Source organism: Drosophila nasuta, chromosome 3, assembly GCF_023558535.2.
Source record: "Drosophila nasuta strain 15112-1781.00 chromosome 3, ASM2355853v1, whole genome shotgun sequence".
Classification (NCBI taxonomy): Eukaryota; Metazoa; Arthropoda; class Insecta; order Diptera; family Drosophilidae; genus Drosophila; species Drosophila nasuta.
In genome coordinates, this window is record NC_083457.1 from 9,972,138 (window position 1) to 9,993,578 (window position 21,441).

General features: G+C 39.3%; 2 protein-coding genes across 5 annotated transcripts in view; one reads left to right on the plus strand and one right to left on the minus strand.

Moving 5' to 3' along the window:
* The window catches only part of LOC132789179 (whirlin), a 40,917-nt gene that overhangs the window by 9,519 nt on the left and 9,957 nt on the right, over positions 1-21,441 (plus strand). For 2 of the 4 annotated variants that reach the window (XM_060796982.1, XM_060796979.1), the window contains exons 2-12: positions 6,968-7,862; positions 7,926-8,064; positions 9,129-9,259; positions 11,148-11,446; positions 12,138-12,458; positions 12,527-12,698; positions 12,761-12,871; positions 12,957-12,986; positions 14,274-14,368; positions 14,558-14,855; positions 15,820-15,891. In XM_060796982.1, coding sequence (XP_060652965.1) covers positions 6,984-7,862; positions 7,926-8,064; positions 9,129-9,259; positions 11,148-11,446; positions 12,138-12,458; positions 12,527-12,698; positions 12,761-12,871; positions 12,957-12,986; positions 14,274-14,368; positions 14,558-14,855; positions 15,820-15,891 — 2,547 coding nt within the window. In that variant the 5' untranslated portion in view covers positions 6,968-6,983. The remainder of the gene's footprint in view (positions 1-6,967; positions 7,863-7,925; positions 8,065-9,128; positions 9,260-11,147; positions 11,447-12,137; positions 12,459-12,526; positions 12,699-12,760; positions 12,872-12,956; positions 12,987-14,273; positions 14,369-14,557; positions 14,856-15,819; positions 15,892-21,441) is intronic. The other 2 variants (XM_060796980.1, XM_060796981.1) reach the window with 2 other exon arrangements.
* On the minus strand, positions 16,141-20,994 carry LOC132792312 (uncharacterized histidine-rich protein DDB_G0274557). Its single transcript, XM_060801614.1, has 2 exons — positions 20,798-20,994; positions 16,141-16,857 (listed from the first exon to the last, which is right to left on the minus strand). Exon 2 carries the CDS (start codon positions 16,805-16,807, stop codon positions 16,505-16,507), a length of 303 nt encoding a protein of 100 aa, XP_060657597.1. The 5' UTR covers positions 16,808-16,857; positions 20,798-20,994; the 3' UTR covers positions 16,141-16,504.

Consider the following 21,441-nt stretch of genomic DNA (forward strand, 5'->3'; position numbering starts at 1 on the left):
TGGCTGTGTTTGTTGCTTTTCTCGTTCCTTCTTCGGTTGTTTTTTGTTTTTTCTTCTTCACATATTACATACACTTTTCAAATACCTTTGCTGTCTTAACTTATGCATATGCATGGCGCATATCTTATTACAACAGATTTTCTTTTGCCTTCCCTGTTTGCCAGCTACGTGACGCTCCACTTTTTCTTTTTATTTCATTTCATGGTGTTTTTTTTTTAAACCCCGGAACCTTTTGCACTTCTTCTTCGTGCTTACTACAGTTTTTTCTTCGGCTTCCTTTCAAAAGCAAATTGAAAAAACTCAAAGTGAAAAATGTGTTGCATATCCAAGAGGCGCGTCATGTGAAATTCTTACTGTCAGCATTAGTTACAGCAACGACTACTTGGCTAAAAATGGCATATGTTATCTTGATCATTCGCAATAAACATATTCTTTGACAAATTCTTGTGCTTCTTGCGGCATTCAGTATGATAAACTGGGTTGCACTCGCTTCGTCGTGCCTACAAATATGTTATGTATAATCTCGATAATAAATGGCAATTGGAAATTCAGTATTGCATTTTGAAAGTACGTGTGTTCGTGTTCACGACTTGGAGATACCCTGTGATGCAATAGAATTCAATTTATGTATTCGCAGAAATATTTTCAGACACGTACACAAGCTTGCAAATACGCTACGAATTGTGTACGTGATGAATTTTCTTACTTGGCATTAGGAATGCGCTTTCAATTTACGGCAAAAGCTGCTTTAATTTTTAAATTGAAAATGTGCTTGCTTAAATCGTTTTCGGGTCTACATTTTTCTTTAAAATGTAAAACACATGAAAGCTACTCGAAAAGCATTTTCAATAAAATGAAAACAGAGCGAAAGCGACATTATCTTTAAAACTTGCAATTATAATATACCAAAGAAATATAAAAACTTCATCATGTACATTAAAATTGATGATATTAATATACTGAAAAAATTAAAAAAAAATATACCAAGATATGTATTTGGTATATTGATGAACTATTATATTTTCAAGAAATAATATAATATTATTATGATTTTGCAAGTTTATATACCGAAAGCTTTGTTTGACATATCGATATACTATTACTTTTAAAGTATACTATTTAGCATAAAATATACCAAAATGTCGAATGTTTCAAAAATATATAAAATAGTGCGAAAGCGGTAATATTATTATGATATACCAAAAGCTATGTTTGGTATATCAATATACTACTACATTTAAAGTAGACCATATTGTATAAAATATATCAGAATGTCGACCAAAGCAAATAAAATTCTTCAGTCGCAGCCATTTTTTGTAGGTTATTTCACAGAGTTCTAGTTCGTTTTTTGTGTTGACTTCCTGAACCGAAAGGCCTGTCCCATAGATACAATTATTTGTTAACTTTGTAATAAAGGCAACATATAATTACATTTTAAAAATCAATAGATTCAGCCGTGATATGTTGTTCAACTCGCTGTTGGTCAAACACAAGCGCTTATTTCAACAGTTCGATGGTTTCATTTTTTACGCTTGCACACGTGTGTTAGTAGTAAATTTCGTTATGATTATTAGCAGATTCGCACACACACATCTACACACATAAATACTGGAATATATGTATGTATGTGTGTGTTGTACTCGTAATTCAGAGTTCGGTTCGCTTAAATAGCCAACGGGCTCTTGTGCAGGTAATTGAGCTTTAACATGCTCAAAGCTTATTAATACATGTACGTGAGCATTATTTTTGGGAGTGTCTGTGTGTGTATACATACACGCTAGAGTGTGTGTGTGTGTACTTTATGGAGCTTTGTTTTGTTTGGCTTGCGTTTATTTTTATTCAATGTTGTTGCTTTCGTTCTGTGTTCTGTGTTCGTCGTGGTCTTCTGCCCAGTTGAGTGTGTTATGTGACATAATTATCCCACAGGCTGAGAGCTCAAATCCCCTTGGCAATCGTCAGCTTGTGTGTAGAAATGTTGGCATGGTTGGCCCCCATCTTCTTCATCTCTTTTTGTTTCTGTCTGTATGTGGAATTATTTATTTTGCGCCGCATTAAAATTGGCATGGAAGTCTGTTGTTCCACTTTAATTTAAATGAATTTTTGCTTGTTTAACACATTTATTGTGATCTCACGTTTTGCACGTTACGCAAGCTATCTAGCTATCCTTGGTTTATGGCAATCTTTTAGATGTCAGATCTTTAAGATTTATTGACAGCAAGCGGAAATGGGCGCATTCACATGCTGACGCATGACTGCGACTCTTTTTCTCTCTCTGTGTGTGTTTTGTGTGCTGCGCTACCTTTTTTTACGCGCAATTAACCCAGTTACAAGTTCGACATGCCGCAAACCAGACACACAGAAGCTCACACACACACACACACACGCTAACACGCACACACATAGACATCCTGCATTTATCATAATTACTTCCCAGAATATTTTCTCGTTTTTTTTTTGTTGCTCTGCCAAAATACGGCTGAAAATGTTGATGAATGCTTCGGGTACAACGTTCCCCACGCGCGCACACACACACTTACATATATACATACATGCAACATGTCGCACGCAGAGTCCCCGCAGCCTTTAAAAAAAAAGTCAGCGTTAAATTTCACAAAAAAAAAGAGGGGAGCAAAAAAGAGCACAAAGCAATATAAAATGGAGGCAAACTGGCTGACTGCTTAATGTTTTAATATGCCTTCAGCAACTATTAAGAGGAGTTGGCATTAAGTGCCAAGCACATATTAAACATCAATTATTTATAAATAAAAGCGCAGCTCACTTACGCACAAAGTATTTTATAGCATACTTATGGCGGCGCCAACAAGTGAGAGAGAAAGCGAGAGAGAGGGAGAGGAGGAAAGAGACAAGTAAGCGAGGACAATGAAACCAAGGCGGCAACAAATGCCCCGACATAATTGTGCTTGCAATTATTTCAGAAATGCAAACAACAACAACAACAACAACAAAAGCAACGAGAGTGAGAATTGCAGTTTAGCAGAGAACGAAACGAAACGAAACAAAACGATAAGGCGAATAATAAATAAAGCAGCCACAGATAAAATGAGAAAACAAACAGCCACACACGACAATCATGAAATGCAAATGCCAAAAAGCTGCAAAATAAAAGAGTGAGCGAGACAGAAAGTGCCACATGCATATGTGTGTGTGTATGTAGGTACAAGTTATTTTTCAAATCAAACAAAAACCAAGCGCCCATTGACAATGACAATAACAACAACAACAACAGTAGCAGAGAGAGCCAGCCAGACACAAAAACAATGCACAGTGGAACCGAAATGTAAATTTATGCAGACAACAATTGAGAATCATTGCAAATTGAGTTGCTGAATAATTTTGCGTTTTTCAACACAGTTTCGTTTTGACATCGGTTATCGATTGAAAAGTCGCGGTATTAATTAATATTTATTTGCGCAGCGCATTTGTGTGTGTGTGTGTGTGTGTGTGTGAGTGTGTTTGCCACACTGTGCTGCTGTCGTTGACGCCGCCTGGCACAAACCAGAGTAACAAATTCCAAAAATGTCACATTGCGCACATGAAAAATGTCCTTGTGACAGCAGCGCAAAGCGCCAAACGCCAGCGTGTGTGTTGGTGTGTGCGTTGTGTGTGTGTATGTGTGTGGCCTGGTATCCAGTTAGTCAGTGTGTGCGTGTGTGTGTGTGTGTGTGTGTGCATTGTTGTTGGCTTTGCAAAGCAAGGTCATGAGTAAATACGCTGGAGCATGCTGTTTATTCTACAACAAAGCCAAGCCAAGCACAAAAAAAATACACATACTCACAATTTATTGTTAAATATACAAATGCACACACACACACATGTATGTATGTATGTAGATATGTGTGTACACATACCAAATATGGTAGCCAGATGCTTCTTATTGATGTCGATACATACGGACGATATAAACACACATATGTATATTCATTTGTTTGCTTGTATTGAGTGCTTACTTGCCAATTTGTAGTGGAAACAAATGCAAATGTGTATCCGTAAATCAAAAAGGACATTATTGGCTGCTTGTTAGGGCTAAGCACTATTGCTTGCCATTTACATATGCGTACAATATGTACACATTCACACTCACACATACTCACACTTCACTTGCTTTTGATATTTCAAATGCCCGACGCATTGACGTTGGCCGTCATGAAGGCATTTACCATTTACCATTTACCATTTAGCAGTCAGAGTGCAGTGGTCAAACAACAATAAAATTGTACCAAGAACCAAAAAGGCAGCAGTTGGCAAAATACGGCTTTAATAATTTAAGAGTTTAATGAAATAACACGCGCTAGTAAATATTTATTATTCGATTGGCGAAATTCTATCGAGCAAGTAAAACTTGAGGCTTTATTTATGAAATTAAATATGGGTAATTTCTGTAGCTACTATTTACAGTAAAACAAATATAAACTGTAACAATTTTATGACTTATGATACTAATGGTTATTATTTTAGCTCTGGATTAGCTCTATTTTTAAAACTTTTTTTTATTTACAATAAAATATATTGATTTGTATTTTATTATTTTTTTTATAAGAATTCATTAATTAATTATCCTTTGTAATTATCCTAAAAGAGAAAAAATGTTCCATAATCATACTAAGCTCTAATTAATGTTCTAATAAAAAGCTATAAGATTCATTTTGGCTCAAAATAAAAACAAATTTTTTGGTATATGATTTTTTTTAGTATTGATTATCTCACAATAATGTCCCACGCGAGATATAGAATTAAAATAGCAAAATATTCTTACTGTAGTGATAGTTATTATTATTAATTGTTGTTATGTTAATTTCATAAACCTGGTTTATGAATTATGAAAGCTTGAGTCAATATTCGCAGAATATGTGAAAAAAAATTCCCTAAGGCTAGCAATAAAACAAATATTCAAATATTAAACATGTTTTATTTTTTATGTGAATATTCGCTAAATTTAAGAATTTCAATTTAAAATGGAAAAGAAGATAAAACGAAACATATTCGTTTCCTGTGGGTCAAATCAAATATAATTGCCACATTCATCATACGCCTAGTAGCTCAATAAAAGTGAATTTTTTGCAGCGCAAGCAATTTCTTTTTTTTTTTGCACTCTGTGGTACCTGGGGACATAGCAAAAGAAAAAATAAAACATCAAATAAATTGCAGATAAGATCAATGCTATCATTATAATTGCTTTTAATTTGTGAATTAGCGATTACGTGTTCTTGCCATATCTAAGCAATTTGATTGATTGCTTTGTTCAGTTGTTGTGTCGTTTATGATTCAAAACACGCAAACTGCGGTTAATCAAATCAACAAAATGGTGGCACAGATACTATGAACTATTTTAAATAATCAACAAAATGGTTGTCGAATTTAGGAGCTCCGTTGTTTAGAATGGCTTTAAGCAATAGAGATAATTGTTGCCATTGGCAATTTGAAATTTATTCATTTATTTCAAAATGGATTCAAGATTTCAAGTTGCAAACATTATCAGTGATAATTTCAACATTAATTTAATTTTAAATTCAATCAAAACTAAATTCTTGCAGGTTGCGACAATTATTAGCTAAAACTAAGTGCAATATTCATCTATTTATAAATGGCATCAAGGTTAAATACTTGAATGTTTCCAATTTTTGTTAGCTGTATCAGTGATGAAATATTTCTAAAATAATTGCAAAGTACATTGAGAGCAGTTCGTTTGACTTTTTGTGATAAATGTATTACATATGCATATTCTGGCTTGTATGTCGATAATTGAATATTTACCAAATGATCAATCGCTTGCAACCAAGAGTGCAAATAGCGAACAAAGAGCTTGATGTGCTCGGCAAACAACAATATCTGAGCAGGTCCGGCGAGTGAGTGCCAAAGTGTGAGCTGGGCAATTTTGTCTGTGAATTTATGAGCGACGCTTTCCGCTGCTGCCGCTGACGTTGTATCCGCCTGGGCGAGAGATTGTGTGATGGTCGGACGGCCTGATGGAGGAGAAGGGTCTGGAGAAGGGTGGTGGACTGGCATTGTTGTTTGGGCCAAAGTTGGCATATGCGCATGAATAATGAAGAATGAAGCGAGGGGTGCAAGTTCTTTCTATTGATTTCGAACATACACATATACGCGCTGCAAGGCCCAAACAAAAGGATGGTTTTGTACCGAGTTAGTGGCAGCAGTCAGCCAGCCAGCCAGCCATTGAGCAACTGGGCCATACTTGTGCGTATTCAAATGTATCTCAGTGTGTGTGTGTGAAAACATATGACTCTGGAGATTAAGCCATTGTTTGTAATGGGAACCACAGCTAGAGTCTGGCTGAGTTGCGGCTTAGTGACTGCGTTTGCAAGCAAAACAACTTTGCAAGCGACTGTTCAGTGTCTACGACTAATTTATACTATTTCTGGAAATAATGAAGGACACCAGCTAATAAACAAATGATAATGCAATGTATTGTACTTTTCACCAGGTCGAAATCCAAAATAAATAGCTTGAGACTAAGCACAATTTGATTGCATCAGCTTAACATGATTCCACAAAAAGAGTTTCTAAACTTCCATTGTCGATTTTGTTGCATGATTCATGCTTAGCAAAGTTTTAAAATAAATTGTATTTTCACTTAAGCTTAAAGAGTGTTTGTCTTCAAATTGAAAGCATTTAACTTTTATGGCTTCTGAGACATTAGAATGCAAATAGCCAAGCATCTATTGCACATAATTTATGACAGTCTCCACTTGGCAGTTACCTAAACTCCCATTAAGTTATGGCATCCTTGTGCCCATTTGATTGCCGGGTATAAAAGAAAAGTCTCGTTGACTTATATGCTCGCAACTCGCACCCGTTTTGCTGGAGCTGGGGCATAACCTATATTCGCTGTTGTTTAACCAAAAACAAAGCAAAACAAAACGAAAATAAAAGAGCCAACTAACTGTGCCCATTCCATTAACATTTCGCTTTCTCATTCCTTTCACAACAGCAGCGCCGACAGTGTAATGCGCCTTGGGGGCAGTGGTATACCATACGACGGTGACCCCCTGACAATGAGCGCAGCTGGCAATGACTATGCCGAATTATGCGATCTTGGACCCTCACGCTGGAGTGCACGCGCCTATGGTTATCATGCAACAGCAGCAGCAAATGCGGCCGGTATCGGTATCGGAGGCATCGGAGTTCCGGGCGCCACACAGTCATCATCGAGCGTGCCCACGGGCGGCTCAGCCGGCCTCAGTGCACATCATTTACGCAGCAGCGCGGCAGCGCCAAACAGTTACGAGGCCGAGGATATTGGTCTGGCTTTTGGCATGATCAGTCCGCCACCTGGCAGCGGACACGGACACGGACAGGGGCACGTCGGCCATTACGGCGGCAGCGGCGTCGGGAGTGCCGGTGGCATTGGTTCCCGTGTGGGGAATAGCACCAGTTCGCTGCGTGGCAGCGGCGGTGCAGGAGGCGGCGGACGCTCTGGACTCTATTATTCGCCGCCGGGCACATCGTACACAATCATTGAGCGACCACATTCGCCGCATTACTATTACAATTCGGCGGGTGTGCCAACGAAGGGTGGCTCGTTGCCGGGTCGCGGTTCGGCGTATCTCAGCTCCTCACCATCCAGTCACATGGCCGCTGGCACGGCGGGCACGCTGCCCACATCGACGGCGGCCAGCGGACGTCATGGCGCCTCGGCGATGGGCAATGGCAACAAGAAGCGGCCCATCTCACCGGAGCAGGTGCTGCGCATGTTTGGCGCCACACAGTCGTCATCAGTTCCTACGAGTAGCTATCACTACAGCAACGGCGGCACGCGGGATCGCGATCGAGAGCGCACAGGGCGACGCAGCCCAGCCAGCAGTCCGCCCTCGACGACGCATCAGGTGAGTAGCTAAAAAGTATTTCATAAACAATTTAATACTATTGTATTATTTTCTTTTTGGCAGATCTATCGAGATCGCGAACGAGATCGGGATCGAAGTGTGCCCAATATACACGAACTTACGACGCGCACTGTTTCCATGTCGCGTGATCAACAAATCGATCATGGTTTCGGCATCTGCGTCAAAGGAGGCAAAGACTCAGGTAAGAGCTTCAAATGCACTTACTATTCCAGCCTGGAAGTATGCTACACATTTTTGTAGCGCTGCCTTTGAACTCTCAGACTTTTTTACTGCGCCCGCCTGAAAGTATGCAACAAATTTTGTAGCGCTGCCTTTGACTTTGATTATTCTTGTACTAGCTACTAGCTAGCAACATTTGCTGTCACTCCCAGACTTTATCCCGTGTTGATTCGTTGTTCCGCCCAGTTTACTTCAAGTGCATTTGCTTTGGCCTTTTCTCGCTCACACACACACACGTGTAACTTTTTTACTATTTCATGCAATTTAATTTTCAATTGGATTTTATTGTCTGTCGATTCGTTTTGCTGCTACAAATCGCCAGCAGCAGCAGCTTTGACATTTTCGCAGCTACAGCCCAGCGCAGCGCAGGGCAGCGCATTTTGCAGCTGTTCACCTCATGCGATGCCCATCTGCCACTTGCCACCGGCCAGCTGCCACCTTGCCACCTTGCCACCTCGCCACCTTTTGCACCAGCTGGTTGTGGTCCCTCCACATGCTGTCGGCCATTTTATTTTTAGTTTTCAACGTGCGACGGCTTTAAAATCGATAAAAAATCTATTTAAGTCACCAAGCCCTCTATGCGAGGCCCTTCCATCTATCAATTTATCGTATCCATGAACTCTCTCGCTCTGTCTCTTTCTGTCTCTGTTTTCACTTGGCTGTGCAGCTGCTTTCAGGCCAGGCAAACACACACGTGCTTTATAAATTAAACATAAAATGGTTGCCACACACACACACACACACACAAACACACACTCACATACATAGTTGCACACCTTTGGCCAGGCTTAATGAAAAAGGCTTACAAAACCAAAAACCAACCAAAAAAAAAAAAAAAAACAACAAAAATAAATGGGCCAAATTGTACGGCGGGTGAAAGGTGTGGCGGGTTGTGTGTGTCTTTTATTAAAAGTTTAATACGCACAGCTTGCTAATTGATTTTGTGTGCTTTTCTTCCCATTTCACCACTCCCACTCCCTCTTCCATCTTTTATTCTCTGTGTTTTTTTTGATTTTTTATCACCAGGCTTAGGTGTTTACATCTCACGCATCGAGGAGAATTCGGTGGCGGAACGCGCCGGTTTGCGACCCGGTGATACAATCCTAGAGGTGAACGGCACGCCATTCACTTCAATCAATCACGAGGAGGCGCTTAAGGTGAGCAAACCTGCATATGTTCTTTTTATATATATACATATTTTTTTTTTGCTATCGATACAATCTTTTTGATATCTTTCAGTAGCTAATGTTGTTCTTTAGCGAAAATCGATTAGAGCACACTTATTAGAACAGCGCAATATCAAAAGAGAAAGAACGAACGTGAGAGAGAAAGAGTGTGAGGTTAAAAGGGGTTACAAGTTTTAGAAAAGTGGCCTGGGCCACGTCAGAAGCCTATTCTATGAGTACACTATAGTATATACACTATATACGAAAAGATAATTTAATTGTACACTTTATTGATTTTTAATGTGATTTCGCTACGATGGGCTACTTGTTTGCCTGTTAATAGTTGCGATAAGAGGCGTTCACTGCATTTCAGGCCATCGCTTTTTATGTGCGCCACTTTGGCAAAAGTACCCACAGTCCCTTCCCCCTTTCTATCTGTAACACCCTCGGCACTTATAGCCCAAAACAACGATGACAACAAAAGGCAGGCAAGCAAGTTAGACAGCTGCCGTCTGACAACGAAAGTCAATTTATTGTGGAATATTTTATGTGACACGTTATGATAGTCAATATAATTCTTCATATTGCTACCAGTAAGCAATAGCTACCAGTGTGTGTGTGTGTGTGTGTGCGTGGTTTTATCAAATGCAAAGGACATTTGACTACAACTACAACTACGACTAACACTAGGATTGGGACTGAAAGTGAGACTTGGAGACGACGACTGGCATACAGCACATGTTGTGCCATTTCTCACGATGCCTGGCAATTTAAAGTTTTCCATTTTCGACACAATTTGTTTGCCAATAGTATTAGAGTGAAATGACTATCTCTCTCTCTCGCTCTCTCTCGCTTTTGCTCGCTCGCAATACGTTTGCTCTGAACGATTTTCTGTAGTACGTTTTTTTTTTTTGATACAGTGCACTTTACGTAATATAAAACATGAAACATTTTTGTATAAATAAAACTAAACGATAAAGAAAAATACTTACGTTTAAAATACACACTAATACAAATATACACTGAGAAAAAATTGGCAATAGATTAGTCGCATTCACTTTAATTACTCTTAAAATACATCTCTATTTATTTATTTATTTCCATTTATTTGAATTCGAGTAAAAGTTCTTTTCAAACACACACACACACAATTCGCACTCGGACAGTCCCTCCTCAAAAAGAATGCATATTACTCATACGACGCGTTGATCTCGTTGATATGGCCAAATACTTCAAATTAGACATGCTTAATCTTTGGGAAAATATTTGGGCAAGTGTCAAAGCATTAGCAAATGCTGCAACCAAACACAAATATCACTTGGAGCTGGCAATTTGTCCAAAATGGCTAACCACAGAAGGCAACAAAACTTGCTGTGGTCAACACAAGGGGCGGGCGGAAGGAAGGGGATTTCAAAATGCAATTTCAAACAGACAACCGCACGTTGCAAACAATTTGCACACAAGCTAAACGCAAAAGAGACTCGACAACAATTAAAATAATGTGAGATACTAACTTCTGACACATAACAAATTCAAAACCTGCAGACAGACACCGACAAATCCACAGCAAAAGCACATAATAAATATGTACTATGCATAAACGTAGAATGCTATAAGCAAATGGACACACACATACACATGCGTACACACGCAAACCCTATTTGAATTTTCATTTTGGATTAATCACTCGATTTTCTTTTGAGTTTTTGGTTTCTTTTTTGCCACCCAATGCTTTCGAGTTTAGTTTTTTCGTTGGTTTCGAAGACGTTTTTTGCTCTCCTCCTCTTTGCTCCGTTTTTTCTATCGTTCGTTAGTTTTTGCTTGCATCTTCTGTCTCTCTTTTGTGTCTCTTCTATTGCCACATTTTTTCTTAACGCAGAGATGTGTGCAGATATTGAAATCGTCACGTCAAATCAGTATGACGGTGCGAGCGCCGCCTACGCTGAACTCGACGGCGCCTCTCCACGGCTTCGGCCCGCCCTCCCGCGATCCGATGTACGCATCGATGGCACCTCTACTACCACAGACTGCAGCGGGTCAGGCGGCGGCAGCGGCGGCGGCGGCCATCGGCGGAGCGGGTCTGCCCTTTCGCCAGACCTGCTCCTGGATGGATCGTCATGGTCGTCCCGCCTCGCCGCCCATGGAATATGGTGGCAGACGCAACGAGCGACGCGATCGGTAAGGATTTATCATATATGGGTAATTCTCTGAAGGATTTGTTGCGTGCGACCGTCTTTACAGTGAAAATAAACATAAACTGAAACAATTTAAAAAATAAGAAAAGGTTATTCTTATAACACTAGATTAGTACTTTAATTAGAGCTAAGAATGGTTTTGGAATTATTTTCTGTTTTGCTTTCTGTTCTGCAATTGCAGAAATTGCACAAATAAACAACAAATTAACGAATTTATAAATTTTATTTTTAAAACAGAACAAGTTCCCAAAATCAATCTCAGCTCTAAATATATTGCTAATCCAAACCTTTAGCCCTTTCATGCCCACTGTTGAATATATGCAACATTGACTTTACATTTAACATTTACATTTTCGTATTTATTTATGTTTATGGATGGAGAAATGTTGCCTAAAAGGCAATATTGCAGTGAGGACATCCCAAGGGTCTTAGAGTATCGAAAATCGGAATGAAAGATACTTGGGGTTCCTTTTAATCATTTATGGAAATAATATTTTCTATATGTCCCCATTTTAATTTGAGCATGAAAAGGTTAAGAATACCCTTCTCTTGTTTTTAAAATTGTTTTAGTTTATGTTCTTTTCACTGTTGCACGCGACAAATTCCGTCAGAGAATTACCCATATAACATTTTGCATCATTCAATTAATATGAATATCCTTCAATTTTATGCAGCATACGCCGTGTGGAGCTGCTCATTGAGCCTGGACAATCGCTGGGGCTGATGATACGCGGCGGCGTTGAGTACGGCCTGGGCATCTTTGTGACGGGCGTCGACAAGGATAGCGTCGCCGATCGTGCCGGATTGATGATTGGCGACGAGATACTCGAGGTCAATGGCCAGTCGTTTCTCGATGTGACGCACGACGAGGCCGTTGGTCAGCTGAAGTATCACAAGCGCATGTCGCTGGTGATACGTGACGTGGGCAAAGTGCCGCATTCCTGCACATCCATCGAAATGGAGCCCTGGGATGCGTACAGTCCAACGGGCACGAGGTAGGGATTATCTATAAATTATCATATATATCATATTATATATAAACACTTCTTATCCTTTTCTGCAGAGCACGCCGAAAAGGTCAGATTGCGACCATGGTGGAGGAGAAGGCGCGCTCGTTGCTGCCACGTCATCATTTTGCAAGTCTTTCGTATTATATTGCTGAATATAGTGCGAAAGCAATGACCATAGATGCCTTTGTTGCCGTCTTATTAGAGATGTTAGATACGTACGAAAAGGTAAGCCAAGATATTTAGTATATTCTTATAGTTGTGGTATATTTATTCGAGTTCATTTGCAGCACACGCTAGTGACGGAAATTCGAGAGCTCGTCTTTCCGGAGGATCGTACACGGTACGATGAGCTTGTGTATCGCAGAGAACGCGATCCATATAGCGTGGATAGGCATAGGGTAAGTTCGATACACTAAATCGTTATTCTTAAGTATTTGTATTCATGAATTAATATGATTAATTTGTTCTCTGTTTCGATTACAGCGTAAAGGAGACCCCACACGTGATTTGCCGGTAAGCTTTTTAGAAGATTTATTCTACGACACAGACACAATATATACCTAACTAGCTGCGCATGTTAAACAACTTCAAAGACTATGAACTACTATATATATATAACTCAAGTTCTCGCCTAGTTTCTAAATATATATAACTTACTATTTATCGTATCAATATGTCTACGTCTCTGTCTCTGTTCCGCCCTCTAAACGTGTTTTAAATACTCCGAATTTTTGTCTAGATATTGTTGTTGACGTTCAATGTTGTCGCTGTTGATGTAATTTTTAGTTTAATTCTAACAAAACTTCTTAGAGCCACTTACTTACTAATATACTTAATACTGCAAATACAAAATACACTTGTCAGATAAAGCAAAACTTGTAGTTTAATTGTTGTGCGAGTAAGAAAAACGTTTTTACTCAATTTTTTTTACACACATATATTCTATTTTTACTTAAGAGTAGTGAATGCTTTTTACTATCTATTGTTTGCCGCATGTTTTTCAATTTGAGATGCTTTTTCAGACTCGCTTTTCTTTGATTCAATTCGGTCTTTGATTTAATTTGACAAAGCCAAATCGAAATGTTTTGGAGACAAACAACAAAACACGAATGTCAATTTTCTTTCTTTATTTACAAACAAAAAAAATCAGCAAACAAAAATGAAATCAATGCAGTTTTTCGTAGTTGCATTCATTCTTCTCTATTCTAGGCAATATTACGTATATATAATGCAAATATTTTTTAAGTAGCGGGTACAGTTGCTTCACAGGAAGCATCACCAAACTCGATTTATCGATAAGCGCTGCGATAACAAAAGCGCTTCATCGGATTAGGATTAGATGTGTAACAAAATCGAAATGTAAATTATCAAATTGCGAAAATGTATAAACAAATCAGATATATAAGTACTATAAATATTTATGAAATGCACTTGAAACATTACAATAATCGAAATAACAGTCACCGATACCGATACCGATAACTCACCCCTAAACAACTATGCTTACAACATAACTAAGCACTTAATCGAAACGAAATGAAATGAACAATTGCACTGAATATCACAATACTCCCAACTCGATCAACGATACCAGCATTTCTCTCTCTTTCTCTCTGCTCAGTAGATGCCTCTCTCTCTCTCGCTCTGGCCATCATATTTCATATTCCAAAACTGTCAATTACTATATCTCTCTATCACTATCACTATCACTGTCACTCACTCGCTGTCTCTATCGCTCTGTGTGTGTCTCTCAATCGTATGCAAAACAAAATCGTTCGTTCCATTCCATTCCTCCAACAGGTTACAGCTGACGATATGGAAGTAAGCGCCGCCACCGGACGCAGTCCCTCGTCGGACTCTGGGCTGGGCATGACCGTAACGGATATTCACAAACGGTACCAAAAAAACAAAACACTGAGAGCACCTCAATCTCAATTCAGTTCAACTCAAAAAATGACCCATCACCAACCACAACCACAACATATACACACACACATAAAAAAGAACTGATCCTTTGACATGTTGTGTAACTGTATTTGTTATCGTTATCGTTATTGTTATTCCGTTACCAATTCCGTTGACAGACCCGCTCTACAGTTGCCATATCGTCCCATGTCGGCGGGACCAATACTGCATCGTTCACAGCCAGCATCACAGCATTATCATCAGCCAGCAACATCACATGCAGCAAGCAACCAACAACAACAATCCACACCACAACAACAACAACATTATCCACCACCACCACCACAACTCCAACATACCTCATTGCGTCATCTGGGTGGCCCCGGTGGCGTCGTTGGAAACACTATGCGTCATCATTATCAGCCGTTGGGACCAAATCAATTCAAATTCAAGCAAGCCAAAGACAATCAGCAACAGGTCAGGAACTCGCAACTTGCAACTTGCAACTCGCTCGCTGCTCACTGCCACTTGCAACTTTCGTGCTTCGTGAAGCGTGAGCTTGAGCGTCGATTTGGCACCACTTAAATCTCTGTTCTACAATCTATCTACCTCTCTCCCTCTCTCTCACTCACTCTTCTTTCCGCTGTGAAGAGACTGTCTCTCTCTCTCTTCTGACCAATAATCTATCTACGATCTATCGACGAGTTTTCACTTTTCAAAAACTTTCCCATTGGTTTAGCGAAATTCTCAAAAATCGAATTGAAACGCAATGAAATTGAAATCGTGTTATCATTTATTTTAATAATCCATATTTTTACGATAATATTTTATTCTCAACAATCTCCTAACTCTTTTTATACTATGTATTATCAATTATTTTGCCTACTCTTCTCTCCACTTTCTTTGCTATTTTTGTACTTATTTTTGTATTGAATTTAATAAAAAAAAATTGACATTCGAGTCTCGTAATTGAAAAATCGAAAGGCGTTCAAAGCCTCTGCTCTGCTATTGTTATTTGCTATATTATTGTCTAATGTCTCGTGTCATTTATTGTGAATTGTCTCTGTCTCTGTTTCTCGTTTCTTTCAACTCTTTTAAATTTCTATTTCCACTTTGTTTTTGATTTCTATTTGGTTTTTGGTGAAAGAAATTCTTTAAATGTTCGTGTATGTGTCATTAAACGTCTAATTGTCCAATTGTCTAATGTTGTTTTATCGTTTTTATTACGGTTTTGTGTTTCATTTTTATTGACTGTTGTCTAATTGGCTGCTAAACAATTGTAGACTAATTGAGCAACGAATTTTGTTGTGCAAAATGAAATTGGCTTTAAGTAAATCGTAAACACACAAAAATTAAAAAAAAAATGAAAAGAAAATATGAAAACCAAAACAAAAAAAAAATCGCCTCAAAAATGATTTCTTGCTTTTCTCACCCGGCTTAGGAATACGGCTGTGATGAGCATAGAACTCGCCGGGGCAGCGAAACCCTATTACCGGAATATGACCAAGATGCGGTGAGTAAGCAAAAGCAAATTGCCAAATTGGATTAACTTTATAGAGTAAACTCTGCTGAGTTGTTAATGGAGGAGAATGGTATACAGGTTGCCTTCCCAAGTTTGTCCTTTCGATCATCATGCCATGAAGTTCATATCATTGTCAGCACACTGATATTATCCTTACTTTACTTTACTATGCTACCATATATACAATATATACTTACGTATTTTACATACCCAAGTCAATTTTCAGAAATTTGTTCATTCAAAACACTTTCGATTCTTTATTGCATAATACAATTAAACTCTACCACAGTAAACACTAAACTTAAGCACTAAATTATGCAATATTGAGAGAGCTTTCAACTCTTTATATATTTAATATATGTATGTATATTTTATAGCATGTAAATGTGTAAGACAGTGTGTGTGTGTGAGAGTGTGAGTGTTTTTAGCCAATAAGTGTAATCAATACGATATAAAGTCGTAATCGCTGCTGACGCCAATGCAACACAATGCAAACCAATTGAGCTCAAACAGACCGCAGACCCGCACAACCAACACACACACACTTACATACGCACACACGCCCCTTTAACACACCCCCTCCCACCTCACGCGTTGTTGCTGTTCACATTTTGTCGTGCGTGGCGTTGTCCTCCGTTGGCGACCAGGCGACGGCTGCTCCAACAACCGGCAAGTGATAATCACGTGGCGGCGTAAAGGGCCGCACAAAGTGTCGCCACTGATGATGGGCGTGATGATGATGCTGGTGGTGATGATGTTGGTGATGGGGGGAGGGCGGTGTCATACTCGCGGTTGTCGCTGCTGCTACTGCTGCTGTTGCATGTTGGTGCTGCTGATGGCAGCTGTTCGGCTCGAATTTCGGGCGTGGTATGCGCAATTGTTTGATCTCGGTCAAATAGGTTTCCATGGCTGGCACGAAACTCTTGCCCGGTCTGGTCTCTCTCTGTCTGTCCGCCCCTGTGTTGATTTGTTAAGTTGTTTTAATGATCCGACTGATTTGTTGTTGTTTAACCAAGTTGCAAACAGTTTGTGGAGTGTTGTTGACTTGCTACAAATGCTGACAAACGCTTTGGCAGCTCGGACTAGTTTGCCAGGGCTGCATTGATACATTGAACTCCTCAATTGGATATCAGATCGAATATAGAGAGCATGTTATTCAATATGCACCGCAACAAGGCGCATAACAAAGTCATTATGCTTCGGCAGAGAGTAGAGCTCGCTCGCTAAAAAGTGAAAGTAAATTTGTGGCAACTCCGACTGCGACTGCGGCTTGTTGCATGTGCGGCCAGAAGACATGAAAATTGCTATAATTTCCGCAAAAGGCGTTCGGCCAACAATCAACACAAGGCAAACGCATCGACAGCAAGTTCAATGTGTTAGCTCAAATATCTTTGTCTAGCTTCATTTGGGAGCTGCACTTCAAGTCGAGTCGAGTCGAGTCGAGTCGACTGCAGATGGCATATCTCTTTGGCTTCGAGTTGTACTCGCTTAGCCCTGTTTACACAGCTGACACAATTCGATTTGAGGGGGACTTCGACAGCGACTTGGACTTCGGCAGCAAGTTCGACTTCTTTGAGCGGTGACCAACAACGGCGACCGGCTGAGCAAGCAACCAGTTTGATTTCAACTAAAACAGACAAGCAACTTTTTGTTGCCTTTGCCGTTGCTGTTGTTCTCGTTGTTGTTTTTGTTGTTGTGGATGTCTGGCCAATGCGACACTCACTTTTTGTTGAAATTACAGGCAACCAAAGCAGAAGCAGAGGCAGAGGCAACGACGTCGGCACAGATGCAGAGGCAAAAGACCAAAACTCAAAGTGGGTCATTAGAGAAACGTACTAAATAAGGTACAAAACTTTGTCAAGAGCAGAGCAGAGCTCAGAGCTCAGAGCTGTTCGCTTCAGCAGCATAAATGGAAAGTAAATAGTTGTTGTTGTTGCTGTTGCTGCTGCTGCTGTTGCGACCACGAAAGCGGCAAATAAGCAACTCGAAAAATGCTGTTTATAATGTAAATAGACGCTAAATAAATCATTTTGATGCGTACAACCAAAGTCCGGTCTAAAAAGTCAATGGCTGTAAAACATAAACAACCTGCCTATTAAGCCAGCAAAAGACGAAGAGAGGACGCAACTCTTTGTCGGTGCCCAGCCTAATGAAGCCCAATTGTATTCAGTAGAGTGTGTGTGTGTGTGTGTGTGTAGTAGTGTCAATTCTGGCAACTTTATTTACTGTTACGTCGCCAGCCAGCCAGCCAGCCAGCCAGACATCATTAAAGTTCTCACCGTTCTTTGCTTACGAACCTTAAGCATCTGTCGTTGTTTTGCTGCTGTTGTCTGGCTGCTGCTGTCAGTTTTAATAAGTGACATTATCGCTGTCCAGCATTCAGCTTTATGGTTATGCGTGTGTGTGTATATGCTTTTGGCCCACATCATTTAGTGTCACATTTAATTGGCCTAAAACGTGTGCACGTAATGTGTTTAGCAATTGCTGTCAATATTCCCCATTTGATTGATTGCTACTCCCTCAACTCTCCTGCAAACTCTGTTCTATCAATATTTAAAATATTAATCGCGCAGTGTATTGTGCTTTCAATCTCGACATCAAAGCGAATACAATGTCAACTGAACAACAGTTTTCTTTGAGCCATCTATTCAAATCGAGGTCTGTGACCCACTTTACTCAATCTCCCATTTAATCATATTGCACAACGCGATATTGTGTTGAGTGTATTGTGTGTGTGTGGGGCGATTTGACAAACAGTTCAATGATCGGTCAGCTGACAGCAGCTCTTTCGCTTCGCTTTTATTTTGTAGGTCAATGCGCAACTTTGCCCCCCACCTGCAGGGGGAATATTATTAGTAATCGCATCGGACGGTGTCTCAATATCTCATGAGCTCATGATCTTCTAGCTGACAATGGTGTGAATTGGACAGCAAATTAACTGAGCACCTTTTGTTTACAAAAGATTAAAGAGTTACTCAGTTGTTGCGTTGCAACGCTGTTGAAAAAGTTAACAAAAAAATATATGAAAAACGACTTGTGAAGAAGAAAAGTTGCTGGTTCTTTTTGAAGGAAAAGTCGATGCGACGACGCGTTGAAAGGCGGCGAAAAACTTTCACAAACAAAAAAAAAAAAAGAAAGAGAATTTTCCAGCAGTAACAATAATGAAAACTAACGCCAATTGCCAACCCATTTAACTGTATTTCACTCTTGCGAAGCTCTCCCTCTGACGTGCCTGCTATTATTATTATTATTACTATTTTTCATCTTTTCATTCATATTTCTAAAATCCATTTTTCAGCCACGCAGTTTTGTCAGTCAGCAGTTCTTTTTTTTTTGCTCCCCTCCGTAAGCCGCTTAGGGCAAACAATTTAAAATCAATCAAATTTATGACTTTGCAAACTTCGCAGCGGTTCGTCGCATTCTTCGTATGTGTGTTTGAGTGTGTATCTGTGCCTGTGTGTGTGTAGTTGGTTGGGATTTGTAACCAAATCCAAAGCGCAGACAGCCTCACGGATACACCAATGCCATTGACCTCAATGCGTAGCGGTTGAAAAGTCGCATTTGTATCTCATAGATACACGCAGCGAGTACTCGACTATCTGCGCCGTTAGACGCTCGACGAGACTTTGCCAACAGCTATTAGATACGCATTGAAAAATATTCGTATTCAGCTATTATATTTTTATATTCGTATATGGATTTCATTTCAATACTCTTGCCAATTTAAAGTCGATTTCAAAACCTCTTTTCAAGGTTGAAACTTTTTGCAATTTGTCTGATGACATTTTTCGAGATTGCGTATCATTAAATTGATATTAACTTTAAAGTCCGCTGCGCTTGATTTGTCATAATGAATTGCTTTTGACAATTAGTGAAAAATTAAAAACATTCAATTCATTTAAAAACTTTGAAAAACGAATTCATCTTTTACGCTACCACTTAATGACCGATAAGTATATTTAATTGCAATTGTTTAATTGTTTACGAACTAAGTGAAAATTAATTTTAATGCGCATCCGGCAGCTGTTTTCTTTTGAAGCGATTTAAAATGCTTTCCCTTTGGATAAGTTAATGACTTTTCTAGGTCGAAATGTTTAGCAACGACAACTAGAATCTGAACTTCGTTTAGCGGCGGAGGGTAATAAGAAGACTGAAAGCAACTTAATTGCAAAACCAGTCCGCAAAAATAAAAAACAATCCAAAGTTGGCTTTTGAGTCTACTGAGGCTTTTGTCTGTGGCTCAGGGCAATTAAAAACACAGCCATAAACAAAAGAAATTAGCGCGCAAGCAGCAACAACAAAAACTGACTAAAACTGGCAGAAGGTGAGAAATAGAAGTTAATTGAATGCAAATGCAAAAGACACAAAAAAAAACAAAAAAAACAACGTTGCCACAGTTGCCTTCAACTGCAGCTCCACATCTCCATCTGCATCTTCTTTCGGGTTGTGACACATGTGAGGCAAGATTGCAGAAGTCTTGCGGCAAAAACATTGCAACAACAACTAAGAAACGCAAACAGACAATGATGATATAACAAAAACAAAACACTACAACACAAAAAAAATCACCTAGCGGCCTGGGGCAATTGACGCTTGGCCATAAGTAAACGCAGCCAGGTAACTTCTTCTACTTGGGTACAAGAAAATAACATATACGATACACACTTGTATATGTATCTCTTTTTTTATTTTTGGTCTTGGTTTTCGTTTTGGTTTTAGGCAGTGAAGCTCTGTCGGTTGTTTATGCAACAATTTGCAGCAAACAGAGCGCGAAATGAGCGGCAACTCGACGCGAAATTTGTCAACTCCACACAACTTGTAGCAACTTGGTTAAACAATTTGAAGTTTCATATTATTTTTGTTTAGTATTTACACGTAATTCGCTATTTATACGCACGTTTTGTATCTAAAAATTGTGAACTCAGCCGCAGAAGCTGTCTCCCAGTGTGCCGCAGAGTCTCTGATGTTTATTGTTTTGGCGTTTGGTTTAAGTTTTCGGTTTTTGTTTTCTTTGTGAGCCAGCACTCTCTCTTTCTCTCTCTCTCTCTCGCTAAGCTTGAGTCTGAGCCAACCTTACGCTTCAAGCAACGACGCGCAACTAAAAACTGAATAACTGAAAATGCAGACGCAGCCAAAACAGCACCGAACTGTGATGTTGGCAGAGCTAGACGCCGCAACAGCAGCAGCTGCGGTAACAACTTCACCGACTGGACGCTGCTCTACATTGGGCATAAGAAATATAGCATTAAGTTTGTGACTGCCAATAGATGTTCGATGAGCTAAAAAAGAGACATTATGGATATCAATTCCTTAATTTTGTGTTTACTACTTTTATAGTTAACTTAATTATTAAAAAAAAAGCAGTACATTTTTTGAATATTGTATAATTTTAATCATTTTTATTCACTTCTTAAACACATCTTTTTTCTTAGCTTTACAAAATGTTTTAAGTTCATTCAATTTTAAATATATGTAGAATTATATTTTTATCAACTTCTTAAACTCATATTTTTCCTTAGCTTTACTTTAGTATTTGATTTT